Below are 19,044 nucleotides of genomic sequence, written 5' to 3'. Positions count from 1 at the left end.
GCCTCAGGCCCTCACCTTCAAAGAATGACTGACTCCATATTCATTTTGTAACTCAGTGACCCTGTAATCTAACATTCTTTTAGATCAGAAACATCCAATCTACAAGTTTTCTCCTGTCAAGACTGTGGGTTGCCTGAGTGGCTCAGTGGGTTAAGCATCTGACTTTGGTTCAGGTCATGATCTCATGGTTGGTGAGTTGGAGCCCCACGTCAGGCTTTGTGCTGATAGCTCAGAGCCTGGAGCCTGCTTTAGATTCTGTCTCCCTCTCTCTCTGCCCCTCCCCCACTTACACTGTGTGTGTGTCTCTCTCTCAAAAATAAGTAAACATTTTAAAATTTTTTCAAGAGCAGAACATCAGGAAAACACTGAATTGAGAAGCCTTGTTCAAATAGGACTATCTTTGTTCATGTTTCTCAAGATCTAAGAGGTTAGCAGAAAATATTAACGCTGTCCTTTTTGTGTTGGATTGGTTGTGGCTTCTTATAGCACTTGCAATTTACTAGACCTTTGGAGCCAGGAAGTCTTTTGCCGCTATCTGAAGTGATTCAAAAGGGCAGGACACAAACTTTGCACTCAAATAAACCACACCTCTGGAGGAATTCAGCATAGGAATTTGGCACACATTCTTATTGCAATTGAACACCATTCCAGAATATCCAAAAGTGCCCCCAAAATCATAAGAACATTCTCTGACGAGACCAAATTCTAGCAAAATTCCAAATTGGTAAAGTGCTCCCTTCTCTCAGCAATCTCCAGGTATTTACTACCTATATCCTGACTATGCCCTGTTCTTTGAACCTCCAACAATGCTTTTACTGTCCCTGTAAGTCACCTGTTCTACTCTTTTGAAGACCAACCTTGCCCCCTCTGAGAGTAAATATCCAAGTGAAATTAAATTCTCATAATTTACTGTTTGACTTTGTATCACAGTAGTTTGGTACTTGATGTGAGCTGATTTGACAATGAGGTCTGCCACACCCCCTTAGTTACCAGACCTGTTTGATTAGACTAATCTGGTTGGCTGGGCCACAGTCCCTTCTCTCATCTTCTAAGTGTAATTTGTATCACAATTATTGATCTTACTATATTTCTCTTACAGAACTCTTCCAGGTTAGTGTTGCCAATCTGGCAAACTAACTTAAGCTAACTCTTCAGATGATAATAAGTACTTTTTGAATTGCCTCCTTTCTACAACATTTAAATTTATAGGAGTCTCCCAATGCTGAGAGCCAAAATAATTTCACAAAGTATGGCAGGTCTAACAAAATTATTCTGGGGTGCGGCGCATGGGTGGCTTAGTCAGTTTAGTGTCTAACTTCTGATTTTGGCTCAGGTTATGATCCCAGGTCGTAGGATCAGGCCCCATATTGGGCCGCATGTTGGGCTCTGCACTCAGCATAGAGTCTGCTTAAGATTCTCTGTCTCTCCCCTTCTGCCCCTCTCCCCATTCTTTCTCTCTCTCTCTAAAATTAAAAATTAAAAAAATATATATATTCTGGGGTGAGATAGTCCATTAAAAGTCTTCAAAAATTCATCAAATACCTAGCACATTAGTTTACCTACTTCAATGTCAGATTCATCTTTACATTATGCTGAGTGTTGCCGAAATTTCAGCTCCTCTGAAACTAAACAAATTTAGTGTCCAATGGTATATTCATTCTCCACATTGATATAATGTATATAATCTTCATCAGTACTTGTTTATATGTGAATGCATAAAGACTCTGAGCTGTGGGTTGCACTTGGTAGGAGGCAGAGGGTGGAGGAAGCTGTGGGCGTGAGACTGGTCATTGCCAGTTAACAACAGGTGCGAATGCTGCTCTTTAAATTTAGCCATTGCACTTGGCATCTCATCTCTAAGCTGTCACGTATGGCAACCACTGCTGATTTGGAAAGGATCAAGGAAAGAATGACAGAAAGGGTCACATTTATTAAAAGGCAGAGAGAAAAAGAGCTTTGTTCTCTTTTATTTAATAAAAGATAGCCTAAGAAATAAAAAAATAGCACGAGACTTGGAAAGTGAAAAAACAAAAGAGTGAAAAGAGGAAGAAAATTATTCAAAGAGATAATATTATTAACAAATCATTCTTAATTAGGCACTTTAAAAGCCATTCCAGCTGCCAAAATGTGGGAGCAAAATTATCTAAAATTTGAGTAGAGACTCAGAAAATAATTATTATTAATTGGGAGTTAGAATAAGAGGAGGGGACAAAACCTGAATGAGGATAATCATTTATTCATCATTTGATCAGTCAGTCAAATGTATTGAATGCCTCTTATGTGTCAGGCAATATTTGCCAGGAGAAAAGTTTCCAAAATTGACATTTTTTTGCATCATGCATTACTTTTTCTAAAATGTTCACCCTAACCTTGAAATGGAATCAATTCTTCCCATAACTTGGCAGTCCAACATTTATAGAGTATTCAAAAAATTACTGAAAGTAATTGAGTTATCTTGAGTTATCTTGGAGTCTCCATATAACATAACTTTAAAACATACTCCCAATGTAATAAATCACCCCACCCAACAAAATTAGCAAGAAGACATATGAAGAAATTTTAGTTTTTTGCTGTCATTGTATACAATTCTATTTAAATCATTTCTGACTAGTTCATTGCCTAAAGAAAACTTCAATCTCAGAGAATTATGAGAAGACATTGCATTCCTTCCTTCATGCCTTGCTCTGCTAAGACGTACCTATTAGGTTGAAACAGGGCCCTTTGGCTTTTCCAGCATCAGAGAAAATAACTCATTTAATAGACTTGTTAAAATTTAAGCAAGATTTATAGCACCTATACATGCTACTACTTTAGGATCCTGAAGCAATCAGATATATTAACTATTCAATCAAAACATGATCATTATTAAGAAGAGGAAATTTTCACATAATACCACTAAATTATAAACCTAGGATAGCATGTGAAAGGGTCCTAATTCAGAATCCTGAGTTAATTTGGATTATTTCCCAGGATATTTTATAATAATTATTAGAATTCCCGTTATATAGAACTCACTTAAGAGGATTTGAAAAAGACGGTAAAGATCTGATTGTTCTTTTAAAATAGGCTTTGATGCTTTCTTATCAATTTTATGTTTTGGAATGTGAAAATATATAAACATAGACAATACTTTCCTGTTTGCAAACATGAATCCTTCTCCAAGAAACAGACCTGAGAAATGAATGAGTCTTGTTAAACCAAATTTTACATATAGGTTAACAGTAAGCAGGCCAACTTTGAAAAGTAAAACCCTAGTTTCTAGAATGCATTCTTTTTCTTTAATGCTTTTTAAATTTATTTACTTGTTTTGAGAGAGAGAGCACACGTGGGATAGGGACAGAGAGAGAAGGAGAAAGAGAGAGAAAATTCCAAGCAGGCTTCCACACTGTCAGCACAGAGCCTGACATGGGGCTCAGACTCACAAACTGTGAGAACATGACCTGAGCACAAATCAGGAGTCAGATGTTTAACCTATTGAGCCACCCAGGCACCCCTGGAATACATTCTTTAGAATGACAATTCCCAATTTTTGATCCATCTTGGCAAATAAAATTTTAACACATGGTCATCACAAATAATAGCCCACTAAAAGCATCTCAAAAAATAAGATAGACTTTGGCTTATACAAAATTCCAAGTATGTTAATTGTAACTACATTGTGCCCAAATATCTCCTTGTATTAAAAAATATGAACTATTTTTAAACTTATTATTTATTTGGAGAGAGAGACAGTGTTAGTAGGGGAAGGACAGAGAGAGAGGGAGAGAAAGAATTCCAAGCAGGTTCCACGCTGCCAGCGCAGAGCCCAAGGTGGGGCTTGAACCCATGAGCCACAAGATCATGACCTGAGCTGAAAACAAGAGTCAGATGCTTAACCAACTGAGCCATCCAGGCACCCCTAAGTATTTCTTAAATTTAATAAAAGAGCTTATTCTGCAACTGCAGTAATGGCTATCCCTGAGTTCCAATAAATTCATCTATTCAATAAATAAGGTGATTTGTTGGTTGAGTTACCACAGCTAACAAACAAAAGGATCTGGCCTCACAAGCTTACCATATAATGAGGTAAGGGAAACAGGAGAGCATTACAGGAGAGCATTTTACCTATTTTTGAGGATCTGGGTAGGGATCTCAGGAGATCCCTTTGGTGGCACCTGACAAATTAACGGAAGTCAATGCTGAGGGAAAGTGAGATATAATACCAGAGGGTAAACAGGAACCTTTTACATAGTGTCTTAAAAATCATATTAAGGAATTTGGACTTTACACAAAGAACAAAGGTTAAGTCTTCAAGGATTTTAGAAATGGGAGAGATTAGAGAATAGATTAGAAACCAGAGAGACTGGGGACGCCTGGGTGGCTTAGTCGGTTAAGCGTCCGACTTTCGCTTAGGTCATGATCTCGCGGTTCGTGGGTTCTAGCCCCGCGTCGGGCTCTGTGCTGACTGCCAGCTCAGAGCCTGGAGCCTGTTTCAGTCTGTGACTCCCTCTCTCTGACCCTCCTCACACTCACGCTTGCTCTCTCTCCTAGAAATAAATAAAAATATTAAAAAAAAAAAAAAAAAAAAAAGAAACCAGAGAGACTGAAGAAAAACAAATTAGGAGATCTAGGCAAGAAATGCCAGCGATATGATTTAAAGTATTGGCCATAGGAAAAAAGAGACTCATTTGAGAGAGACTGTATATAACAAGTTGAATCAAAAGGTACTAGATAGTTGGGGGTGGGAGGGAATAAAGTAGAGTAAGGTATCAAGGGAAGTTTTTAAGTGTCTCATTTGTGTGGATGCTGGTGCCAGAGGAAACACGGTAAAGATTTCATGGGGGGTGATGAGTTCAGTTTTGAAAATGTATATGACAGGTGTCTGAGACATCCAAGCAACAATATTCATCAAACAGTTGGTTATTTGAGCGTGATGAATACACTGTAGAAATAGATGCGGGGGTCATCAACATATAGAGAATTGGTAAATGAAGCCAGTGGTTGGAACCATCCAGAATGTGTATGTGGAAGAAAAGAAGATCTATGAAATTAGTTTCCATTTAGTGTTCTTCCATAATACATGCTTAACAAATATTTAATTTGAGTAAATGAATGAATGAATAAAACCATGAGCCTTAAAAAAAATCTAGAAAGTTTTAACATTTGCACAGTTTTTCAGTATTTAGTATTGATATTCCCTTTTTCAGTATTCAGTATTGATAATCACTGGCGTAAGGTAGTTAGTGGCTATGAGTTGTTTGGTTTTCAAAACTGTTCTGGGTCCCTGGAAGATTTTTTTTAATTTAGTGCAAGATTTGTATTTTATTACAATGACAATATGCGTAAAGTTCCCAAGCTGAGTTCTAATACTTCAGAAAGAAGCAAACTCACATACTTGGCATAGTTTCTTATACATAACTAATGCTCTAAAATCATATGTTCAGGGACACCTGGGTGGCTCAGTCAGTTGAGTGTCCAACTCTTGATTTCGTCTCAGGTCATGATCCCAAAGTCATGGAATTGAGCCCTGTGTTGGGCTCCACACTGGGCGTGGAGCCTGCTTGAGAGTCTCTCTCTCTCTCTCTCTCTCTCTCTCTCTCTCTCTCTCTCCCCCTCTGACCCTCTCCCCTGCTCATGCTCAGTCTCTCAAAAATAAATAAATAAATAAATAATAAAAAATAAAAATTAAATAAGTTCAAAGAGATTTGTGGAATGAATGAATAAATACATAAGTGAAATACATATTCTTATCTTCTCATAATAAAGAAAGTTATAATATCTCCATTCCACTGTTCTTTATGTTTGTTGAGGTAGTATAATAAGAACAACATAAGCAATTCAGTCCCGAGGGCCATTTAATCAAAGGAAGAACAGCTAAACTAATAATGCTGCCCAGGCATATGGACAGAGAGCTGGGGTGATATTGACAAAGAACTCATGTCCAAAATATACAAAGAGTTCTCACAAATCAATAAGAAAAAGGCAGCAACCCAATAGAAAAAAATGGGCAAAAGACTTGAACAGATAATTCACAAAAAGATATCAAAATAACCAGTAAACAAATGGAAAGGTGCTTCACTTCATTCCCTATGAAGGAAATGCAAATTAAAAACCACGGTGCAATAGCACTTCAAGCTCAGTAGAATAGTCAAAATGAAAGAGATAAAAAAATATCAGGTTTTGGCGAAGAAATGTAGCAATCTCACCTTTCTTATGTTGCTGGTGGGAGGATAAATTTGCCCAAACACTGTATCAGTCATAGTACAGTCAGGAGACACAAACCACACCAATCACTTGAAGAGACAATTTAATATAAACAATTGTTGATAAAGGCCTCTTCTCTAGTTTTAATAATTTTAATCATTTTCTTTTGTCCTCTTAGCTGAAGGGGTTGTAGCTGCTTTCTGCAGTTGCTACCCCATGATTCTTTCAAGCTTTTTGATCCTTGCAGTTACTTAGTTAACATCTTTACACCTGGTTAATATTTACATTAAATTACCTCTTCTCAAGTAATTTTTATCTCCTGACTCATATAAAATTGATATGAAGAGTGATCCAGGAAACAGACCCTCAAATATAGGATTGAAGAATTGTTGTGATCAAGTCTTCAGGCTTGAGAGCAGTGCAGACCTCCTCCTCAAAAAGAAATATGCTAGAAATCTGTGGTGTGCAGTATAGTCACATTTAATCAAATCATCACCTACAAATGAATGTGATCAATTGCCTACTAAGACAAATGTCTTGGGGTTCAAGTGGCTGCTGTACTTTATCAATATGGCGATAATGATGACTTCTGGGACTGTCATGTGGCCTGGGCCCAGATCTCTATAAATGTAGGTTCTCATGTTATGGGGAATGGAGGTACAGAAGCAAGGGTTTTCATGATTGAGATTATATAACTCTTACATCCTAGTCACCAGCAATGATCCTCCTACACACTATGAGGTAGTTCAGACTCAGGGATCTTTCTGGAAAACTACTCTATACACACACAATGGAGGGATAATTGAGCTACTAAATTCAAAACTGGCCAAATTACTGAAATACATGTTTCTATTACAAAGAAAAAGACACAGGTTGAAAGACAAAAATAGAAATCACTTTGGAATATAAATCACCCAGGAAACAATTTAGTCCTAGTCTCTGATTGGACCAAAAAAAAAAAAAAATTAAAGGACCTACTAGTGCTGAGTGTTTAATATCTATTAGCTCATTTAATCGTCTCACTAACGTTATGACTAGGTATTAGTATTCCTGTTTTAAAGATGGAGATACTGAGGTTAAGTAACTTATGCTAATTTAGTACCCAACTCAGGAATGAAAGACTTTAGCACCCACACTCTTTACCATGAATGTAATCTGACTCTCTGGAAGCCAGCAACTCTCCAAATGCAGTTCAATATAATAGTCTGTAAACTACAGCTCAGCATTACTTCCCCCCACCTCCCTCGCCCCAGGCTATTGAATTTGCAATGGGGAAAAAAGCTAAATAGAAAGTTAGATCTGAAGAGGACTTCACAGGTTCTCTCTATCCTACTCACAGTCTGCAGTGACACCAGTGAAGTCTAAGCACATACCTGATTTGCCCTAAAGGCCACAGAGCAATTTGTTTTTCCAAAGGAGAGGGCATTTTATTTATTTATTTTTAAAGGTTTTTTTTTTTTTTTTTTGAGTAATCTCTACATCTAACAGGGGGTGGAGGGGGGCTCGAACTCATGACCCCATGCATGCTCTACCAACTAAGCCAGCCAGGTGCCCCTCATGAGGCTATTTAGCAGTGGAGGAAGACCTATAATCCAAGTTACCTAACTCTCAAGGCAGTTTTCTTTTCACTATACCACAAAATCTGCCCCTCCCGCATTCTGTTCTCTTAGAGATGGGTATTGGTATAAAGTCCAAAGTTCTTATTGACTCTTTAAATGGATTGGCCAATGTGGACAGGCAGGCTTGTTTATTAAAGGTAGACAGCTTCTACTTCCTGGTGTGTATATTCAATGCTACCTCCAGTTTTATGCATTAGCAGAGTGGGCAGCTACTCTGTGCTGTGCTAAAAAGTCCCCTGTTTTCAAACTGCCCTATATTACCCTTGCCTTGATACTTCAGACTCACAGTGTTTGCTCCTTTGGGTTGAAACACTAGAAACTTTTGTTAAAATGCCAATGGACAGTACAACTAAAGGAAGGTGTTGTCAATTCCTTAGTTCGAATTAGTTTAAGCAATTAGCATTTGTTTCATGGAAGAGTCCTAAAGGATCGGGACTCTGGAGAGATTGGGGTTTTCCTGGTAGTACCAATGGCATAGGATGACCTGAGAGAAGTGAGGCAAGTTATAGTGGAAGCTTACGGGGACAGGTCATGGCCATATGAAGTCACTACATACCGGGATAGGTGAGAAGAAACTAAAAGTCAGAAAATGGTACAGAAATGGGATGGAAAATGGAGCACTTTTGTACGAATTAGACAAAGAGACCCGTGGGGCTCCTGGCTGCTTCAGTCAGTTAAGTGTCTGACTCTTGATTTTGGCTCAGGTCATGATCTCACCATTGGTGAGTTCAAGCCCCACATCGGGCTCCACGCTGACATTGCGGAGCCTGCTTGGGATTCTCGTTCTCTCCCTCTCTCTCTGCTTCCCCCCCCCCCCACACACATACACACTCACACACTCACACACACACTCTCTCACTCAAAATAAATAAACTTAAACAAAAAAGAGAGAGAAAGAGAGAGAGAGAGAGAGAGACCCTTTCTGAGCATTCTGGAGAACACAGTACAGACTAGATTTCTACTTCTACAGGGCCCAACTTGCACACTGAACAAGCATTTGTAATAGACTTGTGTAAATCGCATGCATCATAATGTTGCTGAGTGATTGCCTCTGCCTACCACTCCTGCTGTTGCTCCTCATTTCCCAGAACAGCCACAGAAAAGAAAGAGAACTAACCTTCACAGTGCCCGGCCACAGCCCTCAATGAATTTACTGAGCTCTTACTCTGTACAGTCAGTCATCACCAAAAAAAACTCAACGAGTTAGATACTATTTTCCCAACTTTACAGATGAAAAATACAATGGCCCAAAGAACTTAAGTAATCTCTATAAGGCACACAATTGAGATATCATTCAAAGAGGCTAAGTACAGTGTACACAGTGAGTTACGCTGGGTCTGTCTGATTCATTCTTATCTTTGTCTCACTATACCACACCGCTTCACAGAAAACTGTTTCCTGCCATTTACATGGTTGTACATTCTCAGTTATGGCCAACCCTCATCTTTATTATGCGGCATTGACCTTCAATGGTCTAATTTAACACAGGTAAGCACACAGGTTTCTCATTTGTAAGTGGACCATTTGGCAGGCAGCATATGGAAACAGACCCTTTGACAAAGCCATAAGGTTAATTAAGTCTAGATTTTAAAGTATTTTTCTAAAATCTCAAAGAAAGAAAACATACTTTAATGATAATTTTGACTACTATCTAACAACAAAGTGATATGCTGGGTGCTATAAAACTACATTATAACATCTTGCTTCATCCTCAACATATCCTTATGAGGAAAATACTATACAAGCCCCCATTTTTCAGATGAGAAAAATGTGACATTGAGAAGCTACTTGCTAAAGATCCCCTGGCTGAAGTAGTGGAGCCAAGATATGAATCCAGGATATCTGTTACCAGAGGCCACACACTTGTTCCTCTATATTACCTCCCCTGATAAATTGAACAGTTCATGATAAAGATCTCAGAGAAAATCCTGTAGCATCTTAGACTATTAACTTAAAAGTAATTACTCTGAGGGCTTATGGGATGGTGTCATGATGAAAATTGCAAAGAAAAGGAGATTTTTGTGTTTTTAAAATAATTTCTTGGATAATATTAATTTCTTTGGTATGTTTTGCATACCAGATTATTAGTACCTTTTGGGTAAATGTCATGTGTTTGACATGTTTCCTTCACTCACTCAATCATTATTGAATCATTATTGAACAATATTGATCTGTAGCTATTGATCATGCCTAACACTGAGCTTGGCCTATAATAAACTCAAATTTTTATTGAATGATTAGTTCCAGAAGAAAGACGTTTTACCTGAAGTTTTCTAGATGTAGTTCCATAAGAATTAATCATGAATGATTTTGATAATTTCATCACCAAATTATTAAGACAATATTTAACAGGTAGGGGTTGAGTTTGAATCTATGTGTAATGTAACAACTTGTGAATTGGTGGCAGTCATCAAATGTTCAGTAATTATAACCTTTTTTTCTTAAGAAAAAGAGAGTAAGTAGGAGAGGGGCAGAGGGGAAAGAAGAGAGGAGAGAGAGACAGAGAGAGAGAGAGAGAAAGAGAGAGAGAATCTCAAGCAGGCTCCACACTCAGCACAGAGATGGATGTGGGGCTCAGTCCCACAACCCTGGGATCATGACCTGAGCCAAAATCAAGTTAGACACTCAACTGACTGAGCCATCCTGGCGCCTCAGTAATTATAACCTTTCTAGAGAGTAAGTAAATTGAAAATATTTATTTGCTTTTTCTGTAAAATTTTAAAAGCTCTCTAACATTAGAGTTGGTTAATATCAAATGTCTGTAGTTCAGTTTTTTTTTTTTTTTAGTTTTATTTATTTAAGTAATCCCAACACCCAATGTGAGGATCAATCTCATGACCCCAATATCAGTGTCCTCTACCTTGTTTTAGAAAGTATAGGACATCCTTTATTTACAGCAAGTCAACTCACAGTTCTCATTCCAGGACTCTGCCTACCACCACCATGTTCAACTTGTGGTGCTCTTAGTGAACCCAGAACAAACAAGCATATGGTGCCCAGACTTTTGATGAAGTGCATTTCTACCTTATTGCAACAAAAAACCCTGCAATCTGATGTCCAAAGCCTATACCTTGCTGAAGAAATATATAAGAAAAATAGATATGCAAAACAAATCTTCCTTCATCCATTTCTCAAAAAGCCATTAAGTGGCCTAAAGTTTATCTAGAAATCATCTCAAAGGTAAAATTAAAATATTGCCATAGCCTTCTGTGACATAGTGGAAAGGATGTTGGAAGTGGTTTTGGAGAATAAGATTTTATTTTTTTATTTTATTTATTTTTTATTTTCTTAAATGTTTTCTTTATTTTTGAGAGAAAGAGAGAGACTGCATGAGGAGGAGAGGGCTGGAGACAGAGGGAGTCACAGAATCCAAAGTCAGTCTCCAGGCTCTGAGCTAGCTGTCAGCTCAGAGCCCAACGCAGGGCTTGAACCCGTGAACTGTGAGATTATGACCTGAGCCAAAGTCAGACCCTTAACCGACTGAGCCACCCATGCGCCCTGAGAATTAGATTTTAAACCCAGGTCTAACTACTATGCAATCTGTGTGGGTAAGATACTTAACCTCTGCTTCGTCATCTGTAAAATAATATTCCCCTCTCTGGGTTGCAAAGGTTATAAAGGTTAAAAAAAAAAGGTTATGCATATGAAGTTAAGCAGCACCCTAAAAAAAGTCAGTTTAATTAAAGCCAGAAATATGTTAATTTCTTTCTTTCTTTTTACCAGCAAAACAAACAAATTTAATAACACGCATATCTTCTGTGTACGCGGGAGATACCAAAGAAACTGACTCCAAAAGATGCCTCTTTCTCTGCTAATTTGTTGTTTAAAAAAACAACAACTAAGAATTATGAAGAAATAAGATCTTTGTTCATTTGCCCCTACCTTCCTGGTGTTCTGGTTTATATAAAGAATTTCACCATTGAGGAAGTCTGTGTGAGCTTTACATCCCTGCCACCCGGGCAAAATGCCTGTCTTCATGTAAATACATGAGAAGAATATCATGTGTCAGCTTAAATAATGAGAGTTCATGGCACTGTATTGCATCTCTTAGAATCTTTTTTATTTGGTGAAAAGCTTTTTAACTTCTCAATTATGACCAGTCTCATTCATTGTTTCACAAGGTTAAACAGCAGATGTCTTAAGTATAGAACAAAATATACCCCCCACCCCCCCAACACACACTTCTATTTTTTCCTTTCCTCCCCTGGCCTATTCTTAGAGCTTAGAATGGACCACATTACCCTTTAGACTGACACAATGGACTAGCCAACCCTTTTTTTTTTTAAATTGCTTTTAATGTTTTTTTATTATTGAGAGACAGAGCCTGAGCAGGGGAGGAGCAGAGAGAGGCAGAGACACAGAATCCAAAGCAGGCTCCAAGCGGGGCTTGAACTCACAAATCATGACCTGAGCTGAAGTCAGACACTTAACAAAATGAGCCACCCAGGCGCCCCGAGCCAGCCCTTTGAAAAACAGCTTTCCAGTTTGCTCATTCATACCTTCTTTAAGCAGAGATGATTGTTTCTAACTTACAATGTCTTTTTTTCTCTGACTCCTAATGAGCTTCAGTCGACCAAGATCCTTTTCATATTACACAAATATTTAAATAACAGAAGAAATGACAATGTCCAAAACGAATTCCAAAGTGAGATATTTTTCCCTTAGGTAAGCCAAAATATGAATTATTCTGTCCGTCTATAATGAAAAGTTAACTGAACTCATGCTAGTTTGTCTCTAACAGCATTAAGCTGCCACTTTTTGATGAAGTTCAGTAATTTAGTCCTGCAGCATAATGGCAGGATCAATGGACAAGGAGTTAGAAGACTTGGACTCTATTTTCAGTTCTAGCTCTGGCTCATTACCATTACTTTGCCCGGACCATCTTCTATTATTACTTGGAATCTCTTATTCTATTAGCAACACAGAAAGATTTGGAAAAACTACCGGGTAAGCTAACAACGAAGATGCAGCTGTCTTCTTTCGGCAGTTGGTGTGCCCCCGTGGTCTCAGGCAAGAAACAGTCTAACTTGGCATCTCAGTTTCTTTATCTGTAAAGACATGATAAATTATCTCTTCCTCTTTTCCTCCCAATTCCCTCACAGAAATGCAGTAGTGGAAATAGTATTAACACTAAAAGATTTTGGATCTCTCTAGGCTGTTGCTTCTAAAGAGAAAGTCCTTTTTATATTTCAATTGGCATTTTTAGGTATTTCGTGCTCCCTGAGTTTGCACCATATCAATTCCTTTTGGAAAAGATGACTACATAAACTGTTATTCTTTGCAGAACCTTTGCAGAAATAAAATGGGCCATGGAAAATACGTTTTAAGAAAAAAAATTATTTCACAAAATTTGTGATTGTTGGAAGTTAAAAATTCTTCTGATTCACATTATCACCCTAATCATTTTAACTTGAAAGAAACAGCTTGCTAATTCTCAGCTGTCTATTGCCATGCTGTCTAGGTAGCAATACCAGCTTAAAAAATGGGCATACTGCTCAGTTGATCCTGGTTATTCCAGGATTTTTATAAAGTACCTGAGAAAAGTGTGTAGGTAGTGGGATCTTAAAATCTAACAATAGTTGACAGATAGATTCTAATCTTGGTTTTGCATGTGTGGAACCTAAGAATGTTACAGGGATTTTCACTTATCTCATGTAAATAGGAACATTGACAGATAATAAGTATATCCTATCTGCTAAAAGAATTATTATCCTTACAATGCCCATTTTAATTTTTAAAGACTGTAAGGTAAAGTATTTTGTTATACAATCTCTTTTGTGTGTGTGTGTGTATCCAAAATGTGTTTATTAGGATGCTTTCCCACTTTTTTTGACTCAGGGTGCTTTTAGTGCTGTTTCTGTCTGAAGGAGCATCCTTCTGTAACTTTTCCTCCTGTGGTCTGGCAGAGGACAGTTGGAAGAGTCAACATACAGACTACCATTTGTGCATGGCTAAAGATGTTGGTGATTTCATAGTATCCTGGGTATTTCCTGGCCATAAAGTAGGAATCAAGGCTCTGTACCAGTTGCTTCTTCTTGCGTTTCCTCTTCTCTTCTGGAGAGGGATGGGGCATCTTGCTCAAGGCGCATATCCCTGTGGAGAGGTTGTCACTGCTGGGAAGGCTGTTACACAGTCCCTTTGTCACATTAGAGTACTAACAGATCCAAAGCTTAGACAGTGAAGGAAAAAAATTCTCAGACTAACACATGAAATCATATTAATGCAAGACAGGTCTGAGACTGAAAAATCAGTTTAAAGGGTGAAAAGAAAAAAGGAACATAAAGAACCAAAATTCACTGCCAAGGAAGACCCAAGATGTAGAGGTGGCCTGGTAACTGACAGAGATTCTTACGGGCAGGTCAGAACTCATATGACTAGCAACAAGTATTGGAGATTAGTCACTAGGAAACTGGAATACAAAGTCAAGAAATCCAGTTACTTTGGTTACAAAAGATACACATAGAAAACCTACATAACTCTTTGAGGACAGATCTTCATTTACTCATTTAATAAATGTATTTTAAACACTAGACACTCTTTTAGACACTGGAAAATAAGCAGTGAATAGAACAAAGTTCACTGAACTTGTGTAGCTAGTTGGGGAGGGGGGAGGGCAGAAAGTAAACAGATAAATAAGTAAAATACATAGTTTACCAAAAGAAATAAGTTTATGGAGAACTTCTGGGTTGCAATTCTATTTTTTAAAAAAATTTTAATGTTTTATTTATTTCTGAGAGAGAGAGGGAGACAACGTGAGCAGGGGAGGGTCAGAGAGAGGGAGGTACAGAATCTGAAACAGGCTCCAGGCTCTGAGCTAGCTGTCAGCACAGAGCCCAACACAGGGCTCGAACACACAAACCGTAAGATCATGAGCTGAGCTGAAGTCAGACATTTAACCTACTGAGCCACCCAGGCGCCCCTGGGTTGCAATTTTAAACAGAGTGATAGAGAAGGCCTCACTGAGAAGATAGCATAGAAGCAAAGACTTGGACTAGACAAGAGGGAAGGAAACAGTCATGCAGCTATCTATAGAAGAGCATTCTAGACAGAAAATACAGAAATGCAAAGAACTTGAGGCAGGATCCTGCCCAGCACATCTGAGGGATAGTAAGGAGGGCATCATAGTTGGAGCAGAGCGAGGAAGGGGAAAGAGTAGTAGGTGGTGTCAGAGAAATAAGGAGAGAGACACCAATTGTGTTGTGCTCTGAAGATCATTGTGAGGCCTCTGGCCTTTACATTGAGTGAGATGAGAAACTATCAGAGAGTAGTGAGCAGAGAAAAAGCACAACATAATTCCAGTGTAAAAGGATACAACTGACTATTATTTTGAAATTAGACCCAAAGTGGGCAAATATGGAAGCAAGATCATTTAGGAAAGTATTCCAATAATCGAGGTAAGAAAGAATAGTAACTCAGACAGGCTGGGGGTGGTGAAGTGAGAAGTGACTGGGATACGGATACATTCTGAAGGTAGAGCCCTCAGGATATGCTACTGGACTTGAAATCAGATGTGAGAGAAAGAGTGGAGTCCAAGATGACACCAAGATTTTTGGCTGGAAAAACTGGAAAGTGGAGATGCTCTTGATTGATACAGGGAACAATGTGGGAGCAGCCTTAACCTTCTTTGCATCTTCATGTCCTAGTGCAAATGCCAAATACATGGGAATGTTCAGTGACTACCAATAATCTAATCTGAATCTAGTTTCTATGCATTTGAGATCAAAGTTGTTGTATACAGGACTGACTCGGAGTTACTACACTGGGCCTTTGTTCTAGACTCTGGGACAAGGTTAAAACCATTGGTGTGCTAGAGCCAACTTGTACTAGCTAGCAAGAACCAACAGTTAAATTTGGGGGGATATTGCAAGCCAGGTGTTAAATACAGTTGTTTTGTAAACTTACAGCTGGTAACACACCTTAAAAACAAAGGTAAAAGTACTTAAACTTCATCACTTCCTAATTATTTTACTATGTTTTACTATTATCTATACCCTTGAGGTTATTTATGTTTGCTGTGTCTGTACAATAGAAATACTATAGAACAGTGTGCTACTATCCACCTCCTCCAAACTCTGTTCAGTGATGTTATGCAGGTAGCTTTAAATTCGCCATGATGTGAGTATTTATGATACAGAAATTGGCAAATGCTACAAATGAGGCCTCCACACGCCCACCCCCCCATCACTTTCCTGCCCCCAGAGCTAGTTAAATCTGTAAGTGGAAATTTAGCCATATTAGCTTTGAAGGCAATACTAGGGGATGAGCAAACTGATACATATTTTGGAAATATGCCCAGGTACAGGCACTGCACAGATTATTATAGTATTATAGCAATGGTTATATGAGAGGTTTTCCCTATTCTGGTGAGGGGGGGTTGGGACTGAGGAAATTGTAGTAGGAGATAGACACACAGGGAAATTCCACATAGGGAAAGACAGGCTTTAATGATTGATCAAATCAGGAATTGCTGAAAGAGATTAGCATCTACAGTTAATCAGTGCCTTAATAGAATAAACCTGGAACAAATTACAAACTATTAACAGAGGAGATTAAAAGCTTTGGACAGCTTATTTGTATATCTGATATTATGAAGAGAAAATGGGGACTAGTCAATGTCATGGAGTAGTGACTGCATATTTGTAAAACTTTCCTGTATTAAAAATCTTACATTTTATTGTCAGGCCTTGTAAAAAAGAAACACCAGGGATACTAAAGACACTATTTATTCCTATGAGACAGCTAGAAAAGCAGCACAGTTTAGTTTTGTTTTGATTTTACAAAGAAGGAAGCTAGAATCCAAGGAATATAATATAAATGAGTTATTTAGGATAACAAAGTAAGACAATTTGGGGGAGGAAGTATGTTTGTGTGTGTGTGTGTGTGAGTGTGTGTATAATAGACAACAATGAAAAAGCCCACAACATATAGTGATTCATTTTTCAAGAGAAGCAGAAATAAAAATATGTACGTTAATTAAAATGTGGCAATTAAAAAACAAAAATGTGAAAAGATGCATCTATGAAAGGAGACTATGAAAAAAGAAAACATTTTCAGACTCCAGTTTTCCTCAAATCTTTCTACTGCACTGATTCTAAATGGTTCCAAAACTGTTTTTTTCTTATTCCTTAAATATATTTATTTTTTATCTCCCATTATCCCCCAATGGCTTTTTGTTCAAGGCTCAATCTTTTCTATTTATAATGTTTTCTCAAGGTTGTTTTGCATAACACAGTAAGACTTCATATTTAGCAGAATCACTTGGTTTGAGCATTAGTCTTACTTCCCCAGACATATTTATGGATATGAAGATGTGGAATTACTGAGTAAAAGAATAGGAACATTTTGATGGCTTATGGGCTTATCAAGACTGTAGTGATGTATGAAAGTACCTGTTCATTGTATCCTGGCTTATTTGGTACTATTGTTTAAAATATTGACAAAGTTGGGGGCGCCTGGATGGCTTAGTCGGTTAAGCGTCTGACTTTCGCTTAGGTCATGATCTCGCGGTTCGTGGGTTCAAGCCCCGTGTCGGGCTCTGTGCTGACTGCCAGCTCAGAGCCTGGAGCCTGTTTCAATCTGTGACTCCCTCTCTCTCTGACCCTCCCCTGCTCACGCTGTCTCTCTCTCTCTCTCCCAGAAATAAATAAAAAACATTAAAAAAATTTATAAAATATTGACAAAGTTCCTAAGTGAAAATGGACATTTTGTTATTGTCTTGGTTTGTGTTTGTTTGATTACTAGTGAAACTGAATCTTTATTTCATGTTTGCTCACTAATATTATGTCATTTATTATCCATTTCTTTTAGGCCTAGTGCACTTTTCTTAGTTTACATCAATTTCTTAATATAAGAAAGATAACAAACCCCTTTACATTTAGTAGTTTTTGATATTTTCCCATTCTATTGTTGCCTGTTTACTTTGTTTATTTTAAAAAAACCTATTCATATTTTCCTGTGATTTTTAAAAAAATGCTGCTAAGTTTCTTCTGGTTTTTTCTTCTGTTTAACATTTTATACCTATTCTTTAATTTATCTGGAATTTATTTTGACCTATAGTTTGAGATTATCTAAACTATTTTTTTCTAAATTGATAACCATTTTGGAATGGTTCTTCCTTTTTCTACTGATTTGTAAAATCCCCTGTATTACACATTAAATTCTAATATGTAATGGGACTATTTCTGTATGAGGCTATTTGTTTTTACTTGTACTTCCCTATTTTAATAGAGTAGCTTTGGTATATTATTATATTCAATTGGTTTTGCCCTTTTTTGTAATTAAAAAGTTACCCTTCTATTATTTACATTCTTATTCTCCCAGATCAAATTTTAAAATCATTATAGTAAAAATAAATAAATAGATAGATAAATCATTGCAGTTGTTACAAAGACTTTGATAGCAATAAGAGTTGTTTTTTCTTTGATAGGATAATAATTATTTCCTCAACATTACTGATTATATTACCACTTATTAACTAGGTTAACCAAAAAGAAAGAAGTATATAAAGTTAACTCATGCTATTAAATTCTATAGGATTGTTCAAAGCACTTCTAGGTCTCAGAAGTGAGATGGAAAAAGATTTTTTAAGACTTAAGAGTGACAAGAACATCTATGCAAAGTTCTCCCTGGAAGGCTATTTTATGATTTGGAAGGAAAAATATTTTTCTTTGAAGCAAATAAATGCAAAGAACATAAAACTCAAAGTGATTGAAAATATAAGTTTACATGTCTTTGAGTATATTTCATATCTTGTAGTAAACCTTGCACAATGCTCCTGAAACTGAAGCCTGGCATGATGAACAAATTTAATAATAGTTGCTTATATTCATTGTTCTAATTTAAGTTTACTATAAATATTAATTTGCCTGAGTATTACTCAGAGCCTCCTAAAAATTAATATTTTCTTTCTCAAATTTATATTTATTCTTCAAAAATAATATAATTCTAAAAATACACATAAAAACTGAGAGAAGTTGAGAACCTCTGTAATCTAATTATGGTAAATATTTCTTGAAAAAGTGGAATTTGTATTTCTGTGTTCATTTCATATTATTCACAATAGCCAAGACACGGAAATAACCTAATGTTCATTGAGGGATGAATGGATAAAAATGGTGAATGTATGGACAATGAAATATTATTCAGCCTTAAAAAAATCTTGCCATTTGTGAACGTGGAGGGCATTATGCTAAGTGAGATATACCAGAAGCAGAAAGGCAAATACTGTGTGACCTCACTTACA

At 37.2% G+C, this 19,044-nt stretch overlaps 1 protein-coding gene across 1 annotated transcript; it reads right to left on the bottom strand.

Annotated features, from left to right (window-relative positions):
- Positions 1 to 13,647: 13,647 nt before the first annotated feature.
- On the bottom strand, positions 13,648 to 17,199 carry LOC120233731 (40S ribosomal protein S27-like). Its single transcript, XM_039235167.1, has 2 exons — positions 17,192 to 17,199; positions 13,648 to 13,924 (listed from the first exon to the last, which is right to left on the bottom strand). The coding sequence occupies exons 1-2, from the start codon at positions 17,197 to 17,199 to the stop codon at positions 13,648 to 13,650; spliced, it is 285 nt and encodes a 94-aa protein (XP_039091098.1).
- Positions 17,200 to 19,044: the final 1,845 nt, after the last annotated feature.

Source organism: Hyaena hyaena, unplaced genomic scaffold, assembly GCF_003009895.1.
Source record: "Hyaena hyaena isolate Hyena2069 unplaced genomic scaffold, ASM300989v1 scaffold_97, whole genome shotgun sequence".
NCBI classification, from domain to species: domain Eukaryota; kingdom Metazoa; phylum Chordata; class Mammalia; order Carnivora; family Hyaenidae; genus Hyaena; species Hyaena hyaena.
The sequence above is the reverse complement of the archived record's forward strand: the minus strand, read 5'-3'. Positions and strand labels throughout refer to the sequence as shown.